At 44.3% G+C, this 21,975-nt stretch overlaps 1 protein-coding gene and 1 long non-coding RNA gene across 2 annotated transcripts; both read left to right on the top strand.

Moving 5' to 3' along the window:
- The first annotated feature begins 6,164 nt into the window (after positions 1-6,164).
- Positions 6,165-10,272, top strand: LOC127331863 (uncharacterized). The gene is made up of 2 exons (XM_051358073.2): positions 6,165-9,522; positions 9,661-10,272. Exons 1-2 carry the CDS (start codon positions 6,291-6,293, stop codon positions 10,020-10,022), a joined length of 3,594 nt encoding a protein of 1,197 aa, XP_051214033.1. The 5' UTR covers positions 6,165-6,290; the 3' UTR covers positions 10,023-10,272.
- A 5,787-nt stretch (positions 10,273-16,059) lies between these two features.
- Positions 16,060-17,325, top strand: LOC127329889 (uncharacterized). Its single transcript, XR_007869044.2, has 3 exons — positions 16,060-16,214; positions 16,860-17,011; positions 17,196-17,325. It is a non-coding gene; the product is annotated as an uncharacterized lncRNA (long non-coding RNA).
- The last annotated feature ends 4,650 nt before the right edge of the window (positions 17,326-21,975 follow it).

The following is a 21,975-nucleotide window of genomic DNA, read 5'->3' as shown; positions in this document are numbered from 1 at the left end:
CTAGAGTATTCAACAGACTCAGGTGAATTAACAGGTGTAGCAGCATTTTCGTTAGGAGTTTCAGTATTTTCAATTTGTCTAGACCTAGCAATTGTAGCATCTAGAAAAGATCCCAATGAACCACTATCATCAAGCACATCAGAAGCATCATCAAAATTATAAGAATTTTTAGATTCAGCAGAAGTACCAGCATGTGAAGCTTGTGGTGGTGAAACAAGTTGACTTATCACAGATGGTGAATCGAGAGCAGCAGAGGTACTCAGAGTTGTACCTTTTCTTATAGTGGATGGTAATATGACGACTTTAGGATCGCGAGATTTACCCATGATGGAGAATTTGCAGCGAACAATATCAATCCAAGTGAACTTCCAAATCTGGATTCTCTACTCTCATATGGTGCTTGTTGCTCAGCCAGAGGAACCGGATGTTTTCGCTCATTTTCAATAATCATATTGTCTAGGCACACACAACAGTTCATCACCTCCCACATCTGATCTTTGGACCAAGTCATAGCGGGGAACCGGACGACAGCAAATCTTTGCTGGAGGACACCAAATGCACGCTCGACGTCTTTTCAGCAAGCTTCTTGTTTCTTGACAAACTCGCAAAGTTTGGGGGTGCTAGGTTTCGAGATAGTCTTCACAAATGTTGCCCACTTTGGATAGATACCGTCTGCAAGGTAGTATCCTTTGTTGTAGTGCCGACCATTGATCACGTAGTTCACCGGGGGAGCATGACCCTCAACAAGCTTGGAAAAGATCGGGGAGCAGTTTAGGACGTTGATGTCATTGTTGGATCCAAGCATACCAAAGAAAGAGTGCCAAATCCAGAGATCATGGGTAGGTGATGACCCACAAGTATAGGGGTTCGCAACAGTCTTCGCGGGAAGTAAAACCCAATTTATTGATTCGACACAAGGGAAGACAAAGAATACTTGAAAGCCTTAACAGCGGAGTTGTCAATTCAGCACACTGAAACAGACTTGCTCGCAAGAGTTTATCAAGAGGTCAGCTTTATAGCAAAGAGTGTAGTGAAATAACAGCAGCAGTGTAACAAAGACAGCAGTAGTGATTATAGTAAACAACAGGATTAAAATACTGTAGGCACAGGGATGGATGACGGGCATTGCATGGATGAGAGAAACTCATGTAACAATCAAAGCAGGGCATTTGCAGATAGTAATAAAACGGTGTCCAAGTACTAAGCAATCCATAGGCATGTGTTCCATATTTAGTCGTACGTGCTCGCAATGAGAAACTTGCACAACATCTTTTGTCCTACCAGCCGGTGGCAGCCGGGCCTCTAGGGAATCTACTGGAAATTAAGGTACTCCTTTTAATAGAGCACCAGAGCAAAGCATTAACACTCCGTGAACACATGTGATCCTCACATCACCGCCTTCCCCTCCGGTTATCCCAATTTCTGTCACTTTGGGGCCTTGGGTTCCGGACAGCGACATGTGTATACAACTTGCAGGTAAGATCATAAAACAATGCATATCATCATAAAAAATAACATGTTCAGATCAGAGATCATGGCACTCGGGCCCTAGTGACAAGCATTAAGCATAACAAGTTGCAACAATATCATCAAAGTACCAATTACGGACACTAGGCACTATGCCCTAACAATCTTATGCTGTTACATGACCAATCTCATCCAATCCCTACTATCCCCTTCAGCCTACAGCGGGGGAATTACTCACACATGGATGGGGGAAACATTGCTGGTCGATGGAGAGGCGTCGGTGGTGATGATGGCGATGATCTCCTCCAATTCCCTGTCCCGGCGGAGTGCCAGAACGGAGTTTCTGGTCCCGAGACGGAGTTTCGCGATGGTGGCGGCGTTCTGGATGGGTTCTGGCGACTTCGACTTCCCTCCTCGCGTTTTTAGATCGAAACCCTTAAATAGTCTAGAGGGGGCGTCAGAGGCTGGCCGAGGCGGCCACACAGTAGGGCGGCGCGCCCCCCTCCAGGCCGCGCCGGCCTAATGTGTGGGGGCCCTGGGCCTCCCCCAGGCCTGCCCTTCTGGCTCCGTGAATCTTCTGGAAAAATAAGCCCTTCGACATAAATTCCGGGGATTTTCCTGAAAGTTGAATTTCTGCACAAAAACGAGACACCAGAGCAATTCTGCTGAAAACAGCGTTAGTCCGTGTTAGTTGTATCCAAAATACACAAATTAGAGGCAAAACAATAGCAAAAGTGTTCGGGAAAGTAGATACGTTTTGGACGTATCAGTAGCCACTGCTTCAAGTATCACAGTGCAGCCTTTTTTGTGACCCTTGTACATTCCCTGCCACGCAAACAGACAGTTCTTCCATTGCCAATGCATGCAGTCAATGCTTCCAAGCATCCCTGGAAAACCCATAGCTTCATTTGTTGCAAGGATCCTCTGAGTGTCTTCGACAGTGGGTGATCTCAAGTAATAGTCCCCGAACACTGCTATGACGGCCCTGCAGAACCGGTAGAAACAATCAAGGGCGGTGGACTCCGCCATCCGAAGATAGTCATCTGCACCATCACCGGGAGCTCCATACGCCAGCATCCTCATAGCCACTGTGCACTTCTGCATTGACAAAAATCCAACCAAACCAGTGCAATCCGCCTTGCATCTGAAGTAGGGGTCAAAGTCTCGGATGGCATACACAATTTGCAGAAATAGCTTTCTGCTTATCCTGAAACGACGCCAGAAAACACTCTCACCGTGCAATGGATTGTCGGTGAAGTAGTCGGCGTACAACATGCAGTAGCCCTCCATTCGCTGTCTCGGCTTGCACTTCCGGCGACCTGGTGCCGACCCACCACGTCGACCAGTTGCCAGTCCGGCGTACATGCTTGACAAGCAACCGAGGATCATCATGTGCTCCTCGTCTTGGGCGGCGGCTGCTGATACGTCTCCGACGTATCGATAATTTCTTATGTTCCATGCCACATTATTGATGATATCTACATGTTTTATGCATACTTTATGTCATATTTATGCATTTTCCGGCATTAACCTATTAACGAGATACCGAAGAGCCAGTTACTGTTTTCTGCTATTTTTGGTTTCAGAAATCCTAGTAAGGATATATTCTCGGAATTGGACGAAATCAACGCCCAGGGGCCTATTTTGCCACGAAGCTTCCAGAAGACCGAAGAGGAGACGAAGTGGGGCCACGGGGCGCCGCCACAGTAAGGCGGCGCGGCCCAAGGGGGGCCCACGCGGCCCTAGTGTGTGGGGCCCCCGTGCGGCCCCCTGACCTGCCCTTCCGCCTACATATAGTCTTCATCGCGAAACCCCCAGTACCGAGAGCCACGATACGGAAAACCTTCCAGAGACGCCGCCGCCGCCAATCCCATCTCGGGGGATTCAGGAGATCGCCTTCGGCACCCTGCCGGAGAGGGGAATCATCTCCCGGAGGACTCTTCACCGCCATGGTCGCCTCCGGAGTGATGAGTGAGTAGTTCACCCCTGGACTATGGGTCCATAGCAGTAGCTAGATGGTCGTCTTCTCCTTATGTGCTTCATTATCGGGTCTTGTGAGCTGCCTAACATGATCAAGATCATCTATCTGTAATGCTATATGTTGTGTTTGTTGGGATCCGATGGATAGAGAATACTATGTTATGTTGATTATCAATTTATATCTATGTGTTGTTTATGATCTTGCATGCTCTCCGTTATTAGTAGAGGCTCTGGCCAAGTTTTTACTCTTAACTCCAAGAGGGAGTATTTATGCTCGATAGTGGGTTTATGCCTCCATTAAATGCAGGACAAGGATGAAAGTTCTAAGGTTGTGGATGTGCTGTTGCCACTAGGGATAAAACATTGATGCTATGTCCGAGGATGTAGTTATTGATTACATTACGCACCATACTTAATGCAATTGTCTGTTGTTTGCAACTTAATACTGGAAGGGGTTCGGATGATAATCTGAAGGTGGACTTTTTAGGCATAGATGCATGCTGGATAGCGGTCTATGTACTTTGTCGTAATGCCCAATTAAATCTCACTATACTCATCATATCATGTATGTGCATGGTCATGCCCTCTCTATTTGTCAATTGCCCAACTGTAATTTGTTCACCCAACATGCTATTTATCTTATGGGAGAGACACCACTAGTGAACTGTGGACCCCGGTCCATTCTTTTACATCGAATACAATCTACTGCAATACTTGTTCTACTGTTTTCTGCAAACAATCATCATCCACACTATACATCTAATCCTTTGTTACAGCAAGCCGGTGAGATTGACAACCTCACTGTTTCGTTGGGGCAAAGTATTTTGGTTGTGTTGTGCAGGTTCCACGTTGGCGCCAGAATCCCTGGTGTTGCGCCGCACTACATCCCGCTGCCATCAACCTTCGACGTGCTTCTTGGCTCCTACTGGTTCGATAAACCTTGGTTTCTTACTGAGGGAAACTTACTGCTGTACGCATCACACCTTCCTCTTGGGGTTTCCAACGGACGCGTGTTGAACGGAAAGACATACGTTAACTACGCGCAGCAGCTGCCATCTCTTCTCGCATAAGCTCGACGAACATCTGCTCCTCCTCTTCGTCCGAGTCAATGACCGGCGAGGCAAATGGACGAACACCTGATGGGCGTGGTCGAGGCAACCCGAGCCACGAGCGACGAGGAGTAGGCTAAAGTCGGAAAACAGGCCGGCGGAGGAGCAGCCAGATAGGCCTTCGTCGAAAGGCGGCGGAATATAGGCAGGTGGAGAAGGAGGGACGGCGGAATCTGGGCAACAAGCCGGCGGGGTGGTGCCGGCGGCGAGAGAGATACGAGGGGTGGGGGAGATTTTGAGCGAGGTGGCGGTGGGGTTCGTGTGTCGAGTCGCCGACAGATCGGGCCCTTCCCCGCTTTTCACTCGTCCGGAGTCCCCGATAGATCCCCGGGGGGCCGGGGATGGCGTGAGCTCGCCGGATGGATGAAGGGCCAAATCCGGACGAAAACGAGGAACCGGGGGCGCGACTGAGCCGAATTTCGCCGTCCGGATGGGAAAAACGTCGCTCGGGAGGCTCGTCGGGGAAACGAGTGGAGATGCTCTAAGCCCGCGAGCGGCCAGATAGGCCCAGTTTCCAGTCTCTAGTCCAACCATATCACTCTCTCGGCATGGCGGTGTACTTTTCAGAGGGGTTCAGATGGAGAGAGGCCCGCCTGTAGTATTATTAATTTACAGTGAATTTTCGGTGGTAGTCTGATAGTGAATTCCCCTGGCCCCGGGTTACTATCGATCGATGCTGACAGAGTCATTTACATGTCAAAAACTCTCATATGATTTCCAAAGCAACGAGTTCGTTGTGATGAGGGCCGTGATTTCCAGAATCTGTTTTACGTGTACGCAGTCGAACCGGCTCCTTTTTTCCGATAAGGCTCTCATATGATTCCCGTTGCGTTTATGAGCTTCCGAAAGCGCAATACCTGCTGTCCATTTCCAGCTCAGGCCCGGTCCTGATATTTCAGGGGCCCGGGGCGAAACTAGAATCCGGGCCCCTAGTAAAGACAAAAAGTATTTATACAAAAAAAAGAGAAAAGGGCCCAAGCTAACAAAAGAATAGGTAGGCCCAAGTAACAATCCACAGGAAACAGAAGAAGATATGCAACGCTTCTTTTCTCAAAAAAAAAAAAAAAAAAAAAAAAAGATATGCAACGCTTCGCATCGTCTCCCCAAACCCGACGACAGAAAAGCTCAAAGCATGCTCTAATGGCGTCGCAAATCCTTCGTCGCTGCATATGCCATGGCCAGATGGGGCCCCCTCGGTTCCGGGGGCCCGGGGCGGCCGCCCCTCCCGCCCCCCCCCCCCTAGGGCCGGCCCTGTTCCAGCTTAGCTCCGATCCACCTGCACCACTTGCCAATGCACAGTGTACTTGTCCGCAACCTAACCCGATCGATGCTGACAAACTTCAAAGCGTGGAGCAGTACGTTTTACTGGTCCAAAATTCTCGTACATATGCTTTCCAAAGTGTATTTTTTGTGGTCACGTTTTGTTGCTCGACACATTATTATTTGATGCATGTATGGACGTTGCGAGAGCCCTAGTCCGTCACGGCGTAAATTAATTTGCTGATGGCTCTAGGTAGCGCATAATGAACAAGTTCATCTTCTTCGATGACTCGGTGCTAGCTAGTCGTCGTCAAGTCATGGAGCGGGCCAAAAGACTATTCTCTGCCTCCCCCTCTGGTGAGAGATACATTGATCAAAGTGAAACCATGTAGGTACTATACATACCAAGGTAACACCACAAAATTTCACAGGCAAAACCAAGAGCCAACAAACTCCGCCATAGCTACTTCTGTCATGCAAGTAGGCATGGAGACCTCCCCTCTACTAAAGCTCATCTCACTTGTTCTACTACTAGCCTGGTTTCCAACGACCATGGCAGTACTGCCAACCCTGGAGGAACAAGCAGGAGCCCTCCTTGGCTGGAAAGCCACACTCGAGAGACCACCAGCCGAGCTCCGGTCATGGGGAACGGGAAGCACTACTACACGGCCGTGCAGCTGGCATGGCATCAGCTGCATCAAGCATCAAGAAGGCCACCAAGAGGTGATCACAGAGATCTCTTTGCGGGGGCTGGGATTGAGAGGGGAGCTCGACGCCCTCAACTTCACAGCATTGTCAACCTTGACGAGCATCCAGCTCGCGCACAATCAGATAAGGGGCTCCTTTCCACCTGCTCTAGCATCATCCTTGACAAGCCTGCGACACCTCATGCTCCAGGAGAATGAGCTCTCTGGCAAAATACCATGGCAAATAAAACACCTAGAGAGTCTTGTAACGCTGGTCCTGTCCAAAAATCACTTGTATGGTTCCATCCCTAGCGAATTAGGCTACCTAAACAAGCTGGTTAGATTAGACCTATCAAGCAACAACCTCACGGGCCGCGTTCCAAGAAATTTAGGGAATCTTACTCAACTCACTATCTTGTACCTTGATGGCAATCAGGCGCTCGGATATATTCCTCGAGAACTAGGTTACCTGGTGAATTTACAGGAGTTGGCTCTTAGCGATAACAAACTCATGGGTTCCATCCCCGATACGTTTGGAAGTTTGGTTAATATCACTAGCTTGTACCTATGGGGTAACCAACTTTCCGGGCGTATTCCTCGAGAACTAGGTTACCTAGTGAATTTAGAAGATTTAGACCTTTCCGATAACAAACTCATGGGTTCCATCCCCGATACGTTTGGGAGTTTGGTTAATATCATTACCTTGTACTTATGGGGTAACCAACTTTCTGGGCGAATTCCTCGAGAACTAGGTTACTTGGTGAATTTAGAAGACTTGGAACTCGATGATAACAAATTCATTGGTTCCATCCCCAATACCTTTGGAAATTTGACAAAGCTCACTACCTTGCACCTAACGGGTAACCAACTTTCTGGGCGTCTTCCTCGAGAACTAGGTTACCTGGTGAATTTAGAAGACTTGAAACTCGGTGATAACAAATTCATTGGTTTCATCCCCAATATCTTTGGAAATTTGACAAAGCTCACTACCTTGTACCTACGGGGTAATCAACTTTCTGGGCGTCTTCCTCGAGAACTAGGTTACCTGGTGAATTTACAAGAGTTGGAACTCAGTGATAACAAACTCATTGGTGCCATCCCCGATATCTTTGGAAATTTGACAAAGCTCACTACCTTGTACCTTTTTGGTAATCATTTATCTGGATATCTTCCTCCAGAACTAGGTTACCTAGTGAAGTTACAAGAGTTGGTTCTCAATGGTAACAAACTCATGGGTTCCATTCCCACCATGATTGGAAATTTGACCAAACTTAGTGCCTTATACCTTGATCATAATAAATTCTCTGGACATATTCCTGAACAAATTGGAACATTAACATATCTCAAATATCTGCAACTTGGTGGGAACAATCTCTCCGGTCGTCTGCCACCCAAGTTGTGTGCTGGAGGATTTCTTAACAAGATAACTGCATTTGATAACAACCTTAATGGACCTTTGCCGTCAAGTTTGCTAAACTGTAGAAGCCTAGTCAGAGTTCGTCTTGAAAGGAATCAACTAGAAGGGGATATCTCTGAATTGGGGATTCACCCAAATCTTGTGTATATGGATATGAGCTCAAACAAATTGTTTGGCCAATTGCCTGATCATTGGAGGGAAGGTCGTAATCTTACCATGCTACACCTCTCGAACAACAACCTCATAGGAAAAATACCTGCAAGTATAGGGGGACTTTCTCAGCTAGAAGTACTTAATCTTTCATCAAATAAGCTTGAAGGAGAGCTTCCAAGTGCAGTGGGCAATCTACAAAAATTGTCCCAATTAAGTGTCGCAAACAATTTTCTCCATGGAAGCATTCCACAAGAAATTGGAGCATTGTCCAACTTGGAGTCCCTGGATTTGTCATCAAATAACCTAAGTGGTTTCATACAAGGTTCATTCAATAATTGTTTGAAGCTTAACCTTTTGAAATTGAGTCACAATAACTTCAAAGGAAACATACCTACCGATCTAGGGGTGCTATTCAATTTACATGAACTGTTGGACTTAAGTGATAATTCCTTTGGTGGGGAGATACCAAGTCAATTGAGTGGTCTGACCATGCTAGATGCTTTGAATCTTTCGCACAATGAATTGACTGGATTAATTCCATCATCATTTTTGAGTATGGGAAGTTTGACATCCATTGATGTATCTTACAATGAATTGGAAGGACCAGTACCCGAGAGTAGGTTCTTCCAGGGAGCTCCGGTCCAGTGGTTCATGCATAATAAGTTGCTATGTGGTGAAGTGAAAGGATTGCCTCCTTGTACTAGTGCAACTCATGAAGGAGGACAGAGGAATGCATACAAAATAATTGTTGCAGCAACGGTTCCTATTTTGTCATCTCTTGTTCTTCTTGCGGCTATAGTGATGTTCCGGCATGGAAGGAGGAAATCCAAACAAACTATTTCCAATAAAGAAACACAAGCAAATGTGTTCTCCATTTGGAGCTTTGATGGGGTAGATGTGTTCAAGCAAATCGTTGAAGCAACTAAAGACTTTAGTGAGATGCATTGCATAGGAACTGGGAGTCATGGATCTGTCTACAAAGCCACACTTAAAACAGGTGAGATATTTGCAATGAAGAAGATACACATAATAGAAGAAGAATGTTGCGTGAATGAGTCGGTGTTCAATCGTGAGATTGACGCATTGTTGCAGATTCGGCATCGAAACATCGTAAAATTATTCGGGTACTGTTCCTCTAGCAGAGGGAGATTTCTTATATATAAATACATGGAGAGAGGAAATTTGGTAGAAACACTGAGATCCAATGAAAGGGCAATAGAATTGGATTGGAAAAGGCGGATACAACTTGTGCTGGATGTTGTTCATGCTTTGGCATACATGCATCATGATTGTTCCTCACCAATAGTCCATCGGGATATAACAAGCAAAAACATTTTGCTTGATGTGGAATTTAGAGCTTGCATCTCGGATTTTGGCACTGCTAAAATTCTCAACATTAATGGCCGGAATATCACACAAATTGCTGGAACTAAAGGATATCTTGCACCAGGTAAATAAAAGTCAAATCATGTACTATTCTCTAGACTTAGATATGTCATATATGTGTGTTGCTTTTATACATGCAGAACAGTATGATACTCGGAACTGTTTATTGCAACATTGATAAACTAGTTGCTACTGATTGCAGAACTAGCATATACACAAAATGTGACAGAGAAGTGTGATATATACAGCTTCGGAGTGGTTGCTCTGGAGCTATTTATGGGATCCCATCCAGGCGATCTGCTCTCATCCCTCCACTTGACAACCAACAAGAATGATGTGTGCGTGAAGAATCTGCTGGACTCCAGGCTCGAGATACCTGATGCTGAAACCGCTAGAGAGATCTATGGCGTGCTCAGTGTTGCAGTTCAGTGCCTGGAGCCGAACCCATCACGCAGGCCAACGGCACGAAGTGCTAGTAATGAGCTATCTGCTGGGTTTAAGACATACGGAGACCAACATGTTGACTATCTAGACGCTGTCCTCACCATTCCTACCCAATATTGATTAGTGTCGATGGCCATGGATGAGAGATTGGCTGCCCCGTGTACTTGTTTCTCTGCTACCTACGATACGTGCTTACATGGACGATGAATTGGTACTCCTATTTGTTTTATATATGTATAAACTTCGGTTTGTTTGGAACTAGTAAATAAAGTTGGATTAATAACGAATGTCTTGTACTAGTAAACCCTTTTTTTGTACATTTGAAGATGATTGTGTTTTCTAAGTCAAAATGTTCCTGATGGTTCTTATATTTCCTGTTAATTGTTTGGCCATGTACATCGCAATAATCGAGAGATTATGAGTTCACTCGAAACGAACGATTTTCCTGGGAGGCGAGCTTGCTTCATCGTTGCCATGGTATATATTCACTAGTGGAAAATAGGGCTTTCGTGGGAGCCATTTGTCGCGGGCGCGCCTGCACCCGCGACAAATGGGGTGGCCACGTCGCTCCGAAGCCGGCAGAGCCTTTTGTCGCGGCCTTTTGTCGCGGACCGTATTACGACCCGCGACAAAAGGGGTCGGCACCTGTAGTCCATCTCCATCTTCAGCGCCGCCGTCTCTGCCCACTAAGACTCGGAATGCATCCAGCCGGAAGCGTTTCAAGAGTCCTGTCCGCAAGATGTCGCCCCTCCCAAAAGTACCAAAGGTTCCTCCCCCCCGTCCTTACGATCGTACTGTTGAGGAAAATGAGGCCATTGTTGCGAAATACAATTATGATTTTTTTTCATAAGGAGAAACCTCCAGCGCCAGAGCCATACACAGAGAAGCAAAAAGAATATGCTGCTAATTTCTGAACACACCATCGCAGTATGACTTACACGAGAAGAAGGATGACTATACACGCCACCTTGCGAAGGTAATTGACGAGAAGAAGGATGAAAAGGCTAAGGAGAAGGATATTGCTGGCACGAGCAAATCATCAGCTAGAAGTGCAGCCGAGAAAAAGTCAAGTTCAACAAGTGCACCCCTCAAGGCCAAGCAAACGACAAAAGGCAAAAAGAGAAAGGAAGTTCCCCTCCTCGGAGATCAGCCCAAACAATCGATCCCAGCACTCAAAGTGTTTAATGTTCCCAATGTGTACCAGGAACATGGTGGTTTCGATATGGAAGAAGCTGCAAGGCTAGCGGCTTCCTGTTCAGTTACCGTGGAGGAATTGCTGCTTGCAGCAGATGCTGCACTACCCACTGCTGATATAGCTCCTAAATTTGTCTACGGAGCCGAGTTGGTCAGCAAAGAGCAGCTGCATAAACTGCCAACACATATGCGGAATTTGCATCAGTGGTACCTTGATGCATACAAGGAGAACATAAGGTACATCGTGGCGAGCATACCATTTGAATATTACTACCGAAAGGAGGAGATTCATATTGAGATGAATGAACTCTGGCAGTTATTCAATCTAGATGCACTCGACAAATCTCTCATGAGTTGCTATTCCTTGTAAGTTGTTAACTACATATAAGTTCATTTTCATTCAGTTCATGTTCGTTTTCATTGCATATACTCATTATATCTTATGTGTTCTCTTATGCAGACTGAAGATCAGTGAATGCAAAAGTAATAATATTATCAATGTTGGGTTTATTGACCCAGATAAAATACATGTTGAAACGGTAAAGCATAAACGCCAAGAAACGGGGGAAACCTACTAAGGTTTTTGGGGGAGCAATATTTCTGTGATTCAATATTGTTTCCTTACAACTACGAGTGAGAGTCTTAATGATCTTTTATGCACATTCAATTTTTCATACTCGATGTTAAGTGTAATTCCTGACGTATATACATAACATGTGCAGCTTCCACTGGATTCTACTAGACATTCAACCTGATAAGGGAATAGTTGAAGTAAGAGACCCACTGAGTAGAGGCGTGGACGGGTTCCACGACTTGCAGAAGTTGCTCCAAGTGTAATTTCCTTCATCGCCGCGCTTTATCTTTCGTGAGATATCAATTAATTATCCACTCATTCAATCATTCTTTTGCCTGGCAGGGCTTAGAGAGCTTTGAAGACTCATCATAAGGAGATTACCTGGGCAGAGAAGCTAACATTTACTCCTGTACCGTGCCCCCAGCAGCCACAAGGAACGAATCTATGTGGATACTACGTTTGCGAGTCCATTCGCATGTTAACCACTGAGAAGCAGAACAAAAATTAATTCAACGACATTCACAACTTCATTTATTATCATCAATATTTCGTTATCAAGATTGATATAGTCATACTCATCTCATTTTCGTATATAGGTCGACTACATGCGGGACATACTCCAACCAAAGGAACACCTACTAGGAATCACCGAGGAACTGGCAGGACTTTTGGTTAGAGAAGTATTAAACAACAAAGGCTTGTTTAGTCCAAGTAGATGCTCTACCTCCAAATAGTCGGTCGTTAGTACCGCTTGTCTGTCGATCGTGAGCTCCATGTATATATATATGTAAGGGAAGAATATGTAAGGGGAATCGACTTTTGCTTCCAATATTTGTTTGATCGATCTATATATAACTACTATACTAAACCTGAACCAACTCGATTTTTCTCATAATTTTGAGTTACTTTTTGGATTAACTGTGAGCTGACACGTAGGTTCCTTGATGGTTAATTCCTGCAGTGTTTCTTTCCGTGTGCAATTTGGGTGCCGTCAGAAAATTTTAGGGAACCAACCAGTCCGTATGGTGCTGACGCGTGTGTGATTTGGCCCGTTATCTTAGATTGGTCTATTTATTGTGTGGCTTTTGCTGTTTATAGTGGGCCACCTGATCAGAACCGCTTTGACCTTGCCTCTTTCCCTTCTCAATTCTTTACACGTCGGATGCCCTCCCTTCAGCTTCATCTACCTCATCTACGGAGAACTCCATATTAATCATCCTCATCTTACCGTGCTCCAACTCCACCCATCTTGCCAGATTCTTCACCACACCAGCCCTTCCTTGGCCGATCTCCTCTCTGGCCGCTGGCCTTGCGTGTAGGTCCTCCGAAGCCGTGGTCATCACCGAGCCGCTTCCGCAGTCCTCCGCAGCCGCCGTAGATCGGTTGCCCCGAACAGCCGCCACCGACAACTACGACGTCGTCGGCAGGGCGGAGCGCAGAGGATGGTGGTACCAGAGAAATCCAACGGCGGGAGCGGGGAAGAGGCGCATGGACGGAGGGGATCCCAGTGGCGGCGGTCCTCTCGTGGTGCTCCCTGGGCGGTTATTCATCGGGCCATGCCACGGGGATACAGTGGGAGAAGCGGTGGGATGTGCTGAGCCACTGCCACGGTCTCCTTCGCGGGCGTCGGCCATGGCCTCGATCGGGTCCCCCTGGGAGTGCTGGCCGTCATCAAGGCGCTCTAGCTGCCCCCAGCGTTGCCTTTTCCACTGTAGCTCCTCACCTGGATGGCGGCCGACGACCCCGCCGGACTGGTTCGCCGTGCTGCGCGTGGGGAGGAGCTGTTGCGGGTGGGAAGTTGCCTCATCTGCGGGATTCTTGGCTGGACATGGCGCCGCTATGTCGCTGAGGGGCACGGTCTTCATCCCGGCGGCTGCTCCGGAACAACCAAATCGGCCGCCTCCACGAGGATGGAGTCCACGGCAGACATCCTGCCGCTCACTTTGTAGTACACCATCGCATCGTCTCCATCGCACTCCCTGTCACCTGCACGCGTGAGAGTGTCTATTTCATCTTCTCATACGGCCGTTCTTCAGACGGGTGCTACTACTGCAGGTATGTGCGTACTGCAATGAACCGCGCCGAGCCTAGGCCACGTCTAGCTGGTTTGGTCTTCTAGCAGTTTTGTTGGTCCATGGAGAGCCGATGGTTCTATGGAAGATTTACTCATGGAGCACGATAGATTGCAGGTTCGGTAGTAGCGATTTTTTGTGTTTCCAGTTGTTCTGTCACATGTTCAATCTTGCAAAGGGAAAGCCTGAACCTTTTTCCAATCGTGATTTACTCTGTTGTTTAAAGTTTCTGAATTTTCTGAGACTGATGACCTAATTTCCTCACTGTTATAAATTGGGTCATGTTTTATATTGTTCAGTAAGTTTCTGTCCAATAGATCTAGAAGGGGAGCTGGTCATGGGATTCTGACGGAAAAAAGACTCGAACACAGTAAGTTTCTGTTACAGTTCTTATATAAACAAATTGCATTGACATGTTCTAATATATGCCTGCAACCATCTATTTGTTCTGTTCGACTCTTTGTGTGATGTACTAATATGCAAGTTAGACTCAGACGCTATTTCTTACATGAATGCTTAAAATATGTATTTGAAGTGAGCCATTTGTTGATCATATATATATCCCATGTATTTTCGTTTAGCTATTTCAGTATACCGAAGGTTGGCTTCCACACACTTCTATAGTTACTTGCTCCAACAACTTAGTTCAGCTCTTGCTTACCTTCCATTGATAAGTATTGTTACCAAATATATACAGGTTTCCATTACAGCTTGAAATGATATTTGTTGATAGCTTGATTTATCATAATTATAATACTACTGCTGATCTTAAGATAAATTTTGTATATGGATGGAGACACAAATATAGTTAGATGATTGTATTTCTCCCAGTATTAACATATGCTTTTAACGTTTCTTATTTAATGAGTATTCTTAGTAACGCCAAAATCTTGGAAGTGCAGTCCAAATTCAGTTCCCTGACATTTATATCATGTTTAAGAACATATATTGGATACCACTTATTAGAGAGTGGCAAAGTTGATGTTGGCTTCAGGATTGTCTCATGTATTTCCGATGTTATTCAAACAAAAGGTACTCACTGTGAAGTGTCATGCTTAAACACCTAAGTCTGTACAACATCAACTTTTTATTTACTAATCGTTCATTTGGCTCATCTTTTGGATGTTAATTTATTTTACCTTGTGGTAACTGGATGATTTATTCATCTTATGTTTAGTAAGATATTTGTTTATTCAAGTGCTTGAATACATATTATTCGATGTGTCTAAGCGCGCAACTGGCAAGCAAAACAAACCAATTTCGTGTTGCAGTCCCATCTAACATCTCTATTATTGAACCATGACACTACATCAACACAAGCAAAAGCCTATTGTGATTTTTGTTAACATACCCATCTAACATCTCTATTACTGAACCATGACACTACATTAAAACAAGCAAAATCCTATTGTGCGTTTTTGTCAATATATTCTATTTAACTAACCACAAGGACATCATTTTCCTCATATTAGCAGGAGCATGAACATCATCACCTACCAGTTTTTTGTTCATTTATAACATTGAAAATTTATCGAGGTGCTCACGGGTTATCCGATTATATGGAACTGAACTGTGGATTTTGAATTCCTCCTTCAATCTACCTTGGGTTAGAAAATTATATGGAATTGTGATCTGCATTTTGAATTGCTTCTTCAATCTACCTTGGTGTATACAGGTTTGATGATATTTGTCAAGAACGTGATCCTGAGGATTATGTGATAGCAAATCAACTTTTCTCTTCAAATTGATAAAATAATATTTACCATCGTGTATCCCATGATTTTCTGCCAAAACCGTGCCATAGTCATAATATGTACGATAGAAATATCTATTATTATTGCACCCATGGCTACCAGCAGGGTGCAACATGACGCCACAGTGGTCCTTGCACCGAGGGTTTTTCCACCATTAATTTATCTGTTGTCTGAACTTCCCTGCTATCATGCACTTGCACCGCTGATTCATATGTTGTGAAGCTAGAGTTTCTTCTTCTTAGAAACTCCTTAATTATTAGGATCTCTTATAAGAAATATCTTATAGATTTTCCTTTGGGGAGTATCAGTTTGTTTTGCTACATCTACAATAGTTCTGGTTGGTCTGATGGCCAGCTAAAAGAATGGACTACTTTAGTTGGCCTTGAAAGTATGAAGTTTCTGTATATTTTGAAATATTGCAAATGCTGTATCTAAATCTTCTTAGTCATTATATTCCAGCTGTACTATCAATATTACGTTGTTTAATTTTTATTGATTGGTACCTGAATTATTTATGCGGAATCTGGTTACGGAGAGTTTTACTACTGTGATTCATACATGGTTCTGCAAGCTATTTTCTCACCCCTTGTGTTCATTTGATACATCATTGAACTTTTTATTTATTTCTTCCATAACACAAAGGTTACTAAATTATTTCTTTATATTTTCTAGGCAGTATGTCCGGATGACAGATTATACTGCAAAAGATTCAAGTCAGGTACACACTTTGGTGACTACTAACTTCAAATCCCTATAGATCTGCACATACCTTTGGATAGTGGGTTTTCCTCTGAATTTAAGAACGAAGAGGAAAGGCCCTGTTGTACATCTTCAAAGTGAAGACATCTATTTGCACAGTACATTCCTTTTCTCATCATTTCCATATTCTACATCAATATGATGCCTGCTTCTCAGATTTCCTTGCACGCTAGACATTAAGAAACGATGATGAGCTTAACGTATAGTGTACTGAAAGTAAAGTTCACCACTTCAGTGGTGTTAACTCACATATGCCATCCTGTCACTTTGCTATGCTCTTACATATAAGATGTTTGTCCTTTGTGCAGTATATACATTCAAATTCCCTATTTCTAAATCATGAGAGTGCAGCATGCTCTCCAATTTTCCGGAATTTCTATTTGCATGCCGCAAAATATATTCCACTCTGAGCTTCTTCAGTTTTGTGCATATATTCCATCAAATAGCTGATCAGATGTAATATTAAATCCGAATTTAATATGCCCATTATCTTTAAAAAGGTTACAGTATACAAGGTTTAGGGTTTACGCAATGAACTCCAGTGCTTTTGCTGAAATATTAGTTATGCATTCTCTTTGCTAAATCCATTGGTACATGTGTTTAGGGCAAACGCTACAAGATATCTGTTAGAATCACTGAAGTTCTCACAAAAAAAGGGGTGGTATTATATAAGCTGCATAGAATGCTGGAAGAAAGTAGGTTAGCGGATGGAGTATACAAATGTCCTCGGTGCCCTACTGTTGTACCTCTGCCAAGGTACACGCACCTGTTCACCATGTCTTCTGATTTCCGCTGTATTTATTATACATTTTTCTGTCCTGTTTGTGACAAGTTCTTGCCCAACTTTTTTTCCCCTTGTGCTATTACTCTATCAAGTACGGATTCATTGTCTAAGTAGTTGATGCTGACTTAGCCAATCCTCATACCGCGAAATTTGCAGACTTATATTTGTTTGGGCCCTGAGGAGAAGTTGTCTTTGGAAAAGAGGCATTGATGCTTGTGTCAAGTGTCAGAGGTCAAGCTGATGCAGTGCCCCATGATTTGCTTGCCATCACGGGAAGAGAATTCAGTGTCATTGTAACTCCCAATGTGTGAATCATTAGATGCATTGCACAGCCACCTCCAGTTACAGATTGCCGAGCCGATTATCTGTGCCAATGTTACTCTGCAACAAGGCATTTTAAGGGTCTCCCTATTCCTCAAACTCCAAAGCAGGTTCAAGGCCCTGGTGAAACTTCAACTCCGGCACCGTCCATGGATCTTATGCCACAGAGTACACCATCATCAGCTTCTATAGTCGATGAGTTAAAATTGTGTTGTCTTAGCAGAGCACCTCTGTTTTTGATTTTCTGACAAACAATGCCTTCTGCCTATAGACTGCCTCTGATACTGCTGGAAGAACAAACTGCAAGAACGATGGTGCTGGTAAGAACCTCAAGTCGAAGAAGGGATTGCATTTCTGAGATGATGACTAGGTTGCTTCACACGTTCTCGCGCACGTATCATACAACTCGCATAGAGAGTGAAGGATTGGATAATTCAGTCGTCAGAAGTACTGCATCTACTACCGTTTCTACTATCTACAAGCTATTCTCTGGCTGGTATATGTAGCAAGTAGGCTTTGTTTTGGGGCATGGTTCTGTTGTTCAAGGCCCATAGGTTTATCCTGTGTATGCCTTTTTTTTTTATATCAATGACCAGTAGACTGTTTAGACCATGTCCTCAAGTCCTACGAGTTATCTGTGCTCATAGGTGTTATGTCTGTTTTGTTAAAGATCTACTACTTTGGCTGTCATCACCTTCACTGTATAATACGTCCTTGCACACTCATGTGTTATCATATGCCATGTAATATATTGACCTAGCTCTTCTACCGTTATCATTTGTTCCGTTCATATTACTATCTATGCACGTACTATTGCCATGTATTCTCAGTCGATTACTATTCTCTGTTTTGCTACTGCTTAATTATAACTATCTGTTTTCGATTAGTTTTTTTTAGGGGAATCTGTTTTCGATTAGCTACGCCTCAATAGGCAGTCTTACACTTGCTGGTTTTTCCCCCTATTGTGGCGAAGTTCAGGGCCGCCACCTACAGTTGTCAATTCATTTGCACAATATATGGGCCACGATGCTTTATTCCAATGGCTACGACTTGCTGCCGCTCATGTCACGTCATTGGGCTGTTCCTGAATTGTTATGCAATGTTTTTCGTTTCCTTGCATTTAGTTTCTGTAGCATGTCTACTCTTATATCTTACAGACAAGTTGCTGTCTAAATGCAGAACCAATGGGTATTATAAGAAGTTCCAGATACAGTTAGGAGAACGGTTTTGAATAAATTGACAATTTATACCAACAATACAAAAAATGGAACAGTGCATATCAAATTTTCTCTTAATCTGGTAGGTTTCGTTTGCAGATGGTGATTTCCCGCTGCTAGGTTTCATTTGCAGATGGCGATTTCCCAAGACGCTTCCTAAAGTTGTGATTACTTCAAACAATGCCAAACTAGATTCCATGCAATCTACTTAGATTCCTCTTATTACATTCTCAATCAGTAATACTTACTGTGCTGATCCAAGCTCGGTCTCCAACTGCTTCTCTCAACATCAAGGCTTATCTGCCCATAACTAAAAAGTAATAAGGAAGTTTATAAATTAGTGAGGAGCTAAATTTTATTAATGCTACTGATGGTTTCCGGTCACACGAGGTATGGTAGTACTGAATGCACGAATATTGAACAAATTTTTATAAGCCGGAGCGATTGTTACCTACACTAAGATTTGTGTATTGCAGGTTGGTGGATACAAATTCAAATTGCCGTCGGTCAATGACTCCTAAAATGCAGCATTTTCACTCAACTGTCACAACACGCAACCGTGGGCCATACAACACGTTCAAGGAAGCTTGGCAGGCATGTTTTCCGGTGCTTTTTTTTATCTTGGCATTTGTGTATACCTGTTTTTTTTTTTTGTATATGTCACAAATAGTAGAAATCCGCTCGACTGATATCGGCAGTATTTGGGAGATGACATATCTTTGCAGGATGATTGTCTTTGGGGAATTTACGTCAAGTAATTCCTATTAGATCTTGCACGTTCGGTTGCTTCACAAATTTTCTTAATGTTTGGTACGAACGGACGTTCTTTGGCCTTTATTATTGAGTCTATTCCCACTGAAAAGTTGCTTGGTAACAGATTACTCATGGAAGAATTACCATGTTTTTCATTTACACGGTGAGTTCATCAATGAAGGTGAACATATTCGGGAGCAATGGCTGCGAAAAAAATCCCCGAGCACATTGAGGGATACAACACCTAGATACCAAGCCTAGAACAATTTTTGATTCCTACCGCTATGATCCATGTCACTGCATGTAATCTCTTCCTGTTGTTATGCAACTATTTATCTATGACCCATTGGTAGAATTTCTGAATTGCGCCTGCTCTTTGTTGCCGTTGCCGTGTTAGACTGTAATTCATGCCGTCCGATATATTTTTCCAACAAAATCGTGATCCGAACTGCATCAAAACCATCATAATCAATCATATCATATGTGATGGTCTTAAATATAATTACCACCGTCACACTACAGCGTAGGCGCGGCGTGCCGCCGCGCCAATTCATGCTAGTACATATAATGAATGAACGTGTACAACTTCTAGTAGCGTACAAATATATGCAACTTTTATTTTCGAATGAAAAAAATGAATTAAAAGGGGGTCGGTGGCGGGGGGGGGGGGGGGTGCTGCACCCCTCAAACCCTAAAGCAGCAGGGTTGTGCGCGCGCCACGTAGAGGGTGTTTTGTCGCGGGTGGTAATACCGCCCGCGACAAAAGGTCATGTCCCCTGCGGGCCCCGCGCCTGCCAAGTGGTGGACTGTATGTCGCGGGTGGTAAGCGACCCGCGACAAAAGGTCGACCTTTTATCGCGCCCCTTTTGTCGCGGATGGCCACCCGCGACAAAAGGCTCTTACAACCCGGAACAAAGGCCCTGTTTTCCACTAGTGATTGCAGCACACGAATTCTTTATTGGCATTGGCAAGGGCACACCAGAATCGACTGTACTGTAATGCTTTAGATGAGGGAGCAAAGACTTGTGCTCCGGTGCTTTCTGAAAATTTGATTTGCACAACTTTCAAAGCAAGATCAAAGTCTGTGGTTAGGAGGAGTAGGTCGTGGGAGGTGGGCAGTTGCATGCTGTGGTGATCACAGCCATCTGGCTGCTTTGGAAAGCATGCAAAAAAAAGTATTGGAAAGCACAGGAGTACTCCTCTAAAGTTCATCCCCGTGACGAAAGATTATACAAATGCTATCTGCAAACAATCTTTCTTCAATCTTGATGGATTCTTCTTCATTGATGTGCCATTCAAGCAATTATTCAGCAGCTCAGGCTGTGTGCACCCACCTGATTTATGCCAGAGCTGTTTCTACAACCTCTCGAGACACATGGCCGCATCACTCCCTTTTGGTGCCGCTGCAGCCATGATCTCTTGACCTTCGGCGACGATGCTGAACTTCTTGATGATTTATGTGCTGAACTGTAGATTTGTTTATGGAGCGAAATTTCGAGCTTCATTTACAGACCATTTATACCATTGAAGACCTTGAAATCGCCCTCGACCATGTTGAATGCGATCTCCCCCTGCGCGCCCAGCCTGGAGCACCTCCATCTCCTTCTCCCCCTAGTAGCAGTCTATGGTGCCTCTGGCGTTGAACTTGGACCCAGCGCCAGATCCTGCTCCTCGACCTGCACAGACGAGAGACCACGCCCACCATCCATCCATTCATCAACACACACACATCCAACCTGCTTGACGAAATGCGCGAGCCTGGTGGAGGAGGCGGCACTCGGAGAAGTCCTCCTAGTCGGTGAGCGTGGCTCAGACGGCCTCCATCGGCGCGCCGACGCGCACCGTTGTGATCACGGCACGCCGGTTCTTCTTTCCCGGCAGCTTAGGGCGAGTTTGGTAATTTGGTCACTTGTGTGCTTCACTGCGCCAGTGCGCCAGTGAGATGAGAGCAGTGCGTCTTTCATATGAGCTCTGGGCAAAAAAAAAAAAGACAATTTATTTGGTAGCCTGGATTGAATCCCGAGGTTTGGTTGCCTGCAAATATAAGCAGATATAACATACATATGTTTGATAACTCTGTATTAGTGTGCATTATCGTCTCGTATCTACTAATCTTCTAATAACATCAACTTTAACAATTACTCCCTTCATACCGGTTTACAGAGGTATTACTTCGAAAAGAAAGTTTGACTATAAGTTTGGTGAAAAAAATATGAGATATATGCCAGTAAAATTAAGACGGTCCCAGTAGGAGTCACAACAGTGGTGGAGCCAAGATCGGACCAAGCCCCGGGCCAAACACTAAGCGCAAATAAACTTTTTTTTTTTACAGAAACCTGGTACAATTGTGCCGATAAAAAAATTTAAACTACATTGTTAGCGATCAAACAATGTACATAATAGATGAATTAAAACTAAAATAATAGCAAATGGATACTTTGGTTTGAGGATTCACCTATTGGTTGGGTGTGGAGATTTGGAAAAAATCTTCATCTTCTATTCCTACAACATGAAATTTTAAAAAGAAAATCATTAATTGAATGTCTGGCTCAATTCAGTTATTCATGCTACTCTATATTAAGGATATTATTATTGTGCTTTTTTGCTATGGTCAGTCAGGATTATGATCAGTTGAGCTTTTTTTT

Source organism: Lolium perenne, chromosome 2, assembly GCF_019359855.2.
Source record: "Lolium perenne isolate Kyuss_39 chromosome 2, Kyuss_2.0, whole genome shotgun sequence".
In the NCBI taxonomy this organism is placed as follows: Eukaryota; Viridiplantae; Streptophyta; class Magnoliopsida; order Poales; family Poaceae; genus Lolium; species Lolium perenne.
This window is presented reverse-complemented; position numbering and strand designations above follow the sequence as displayed.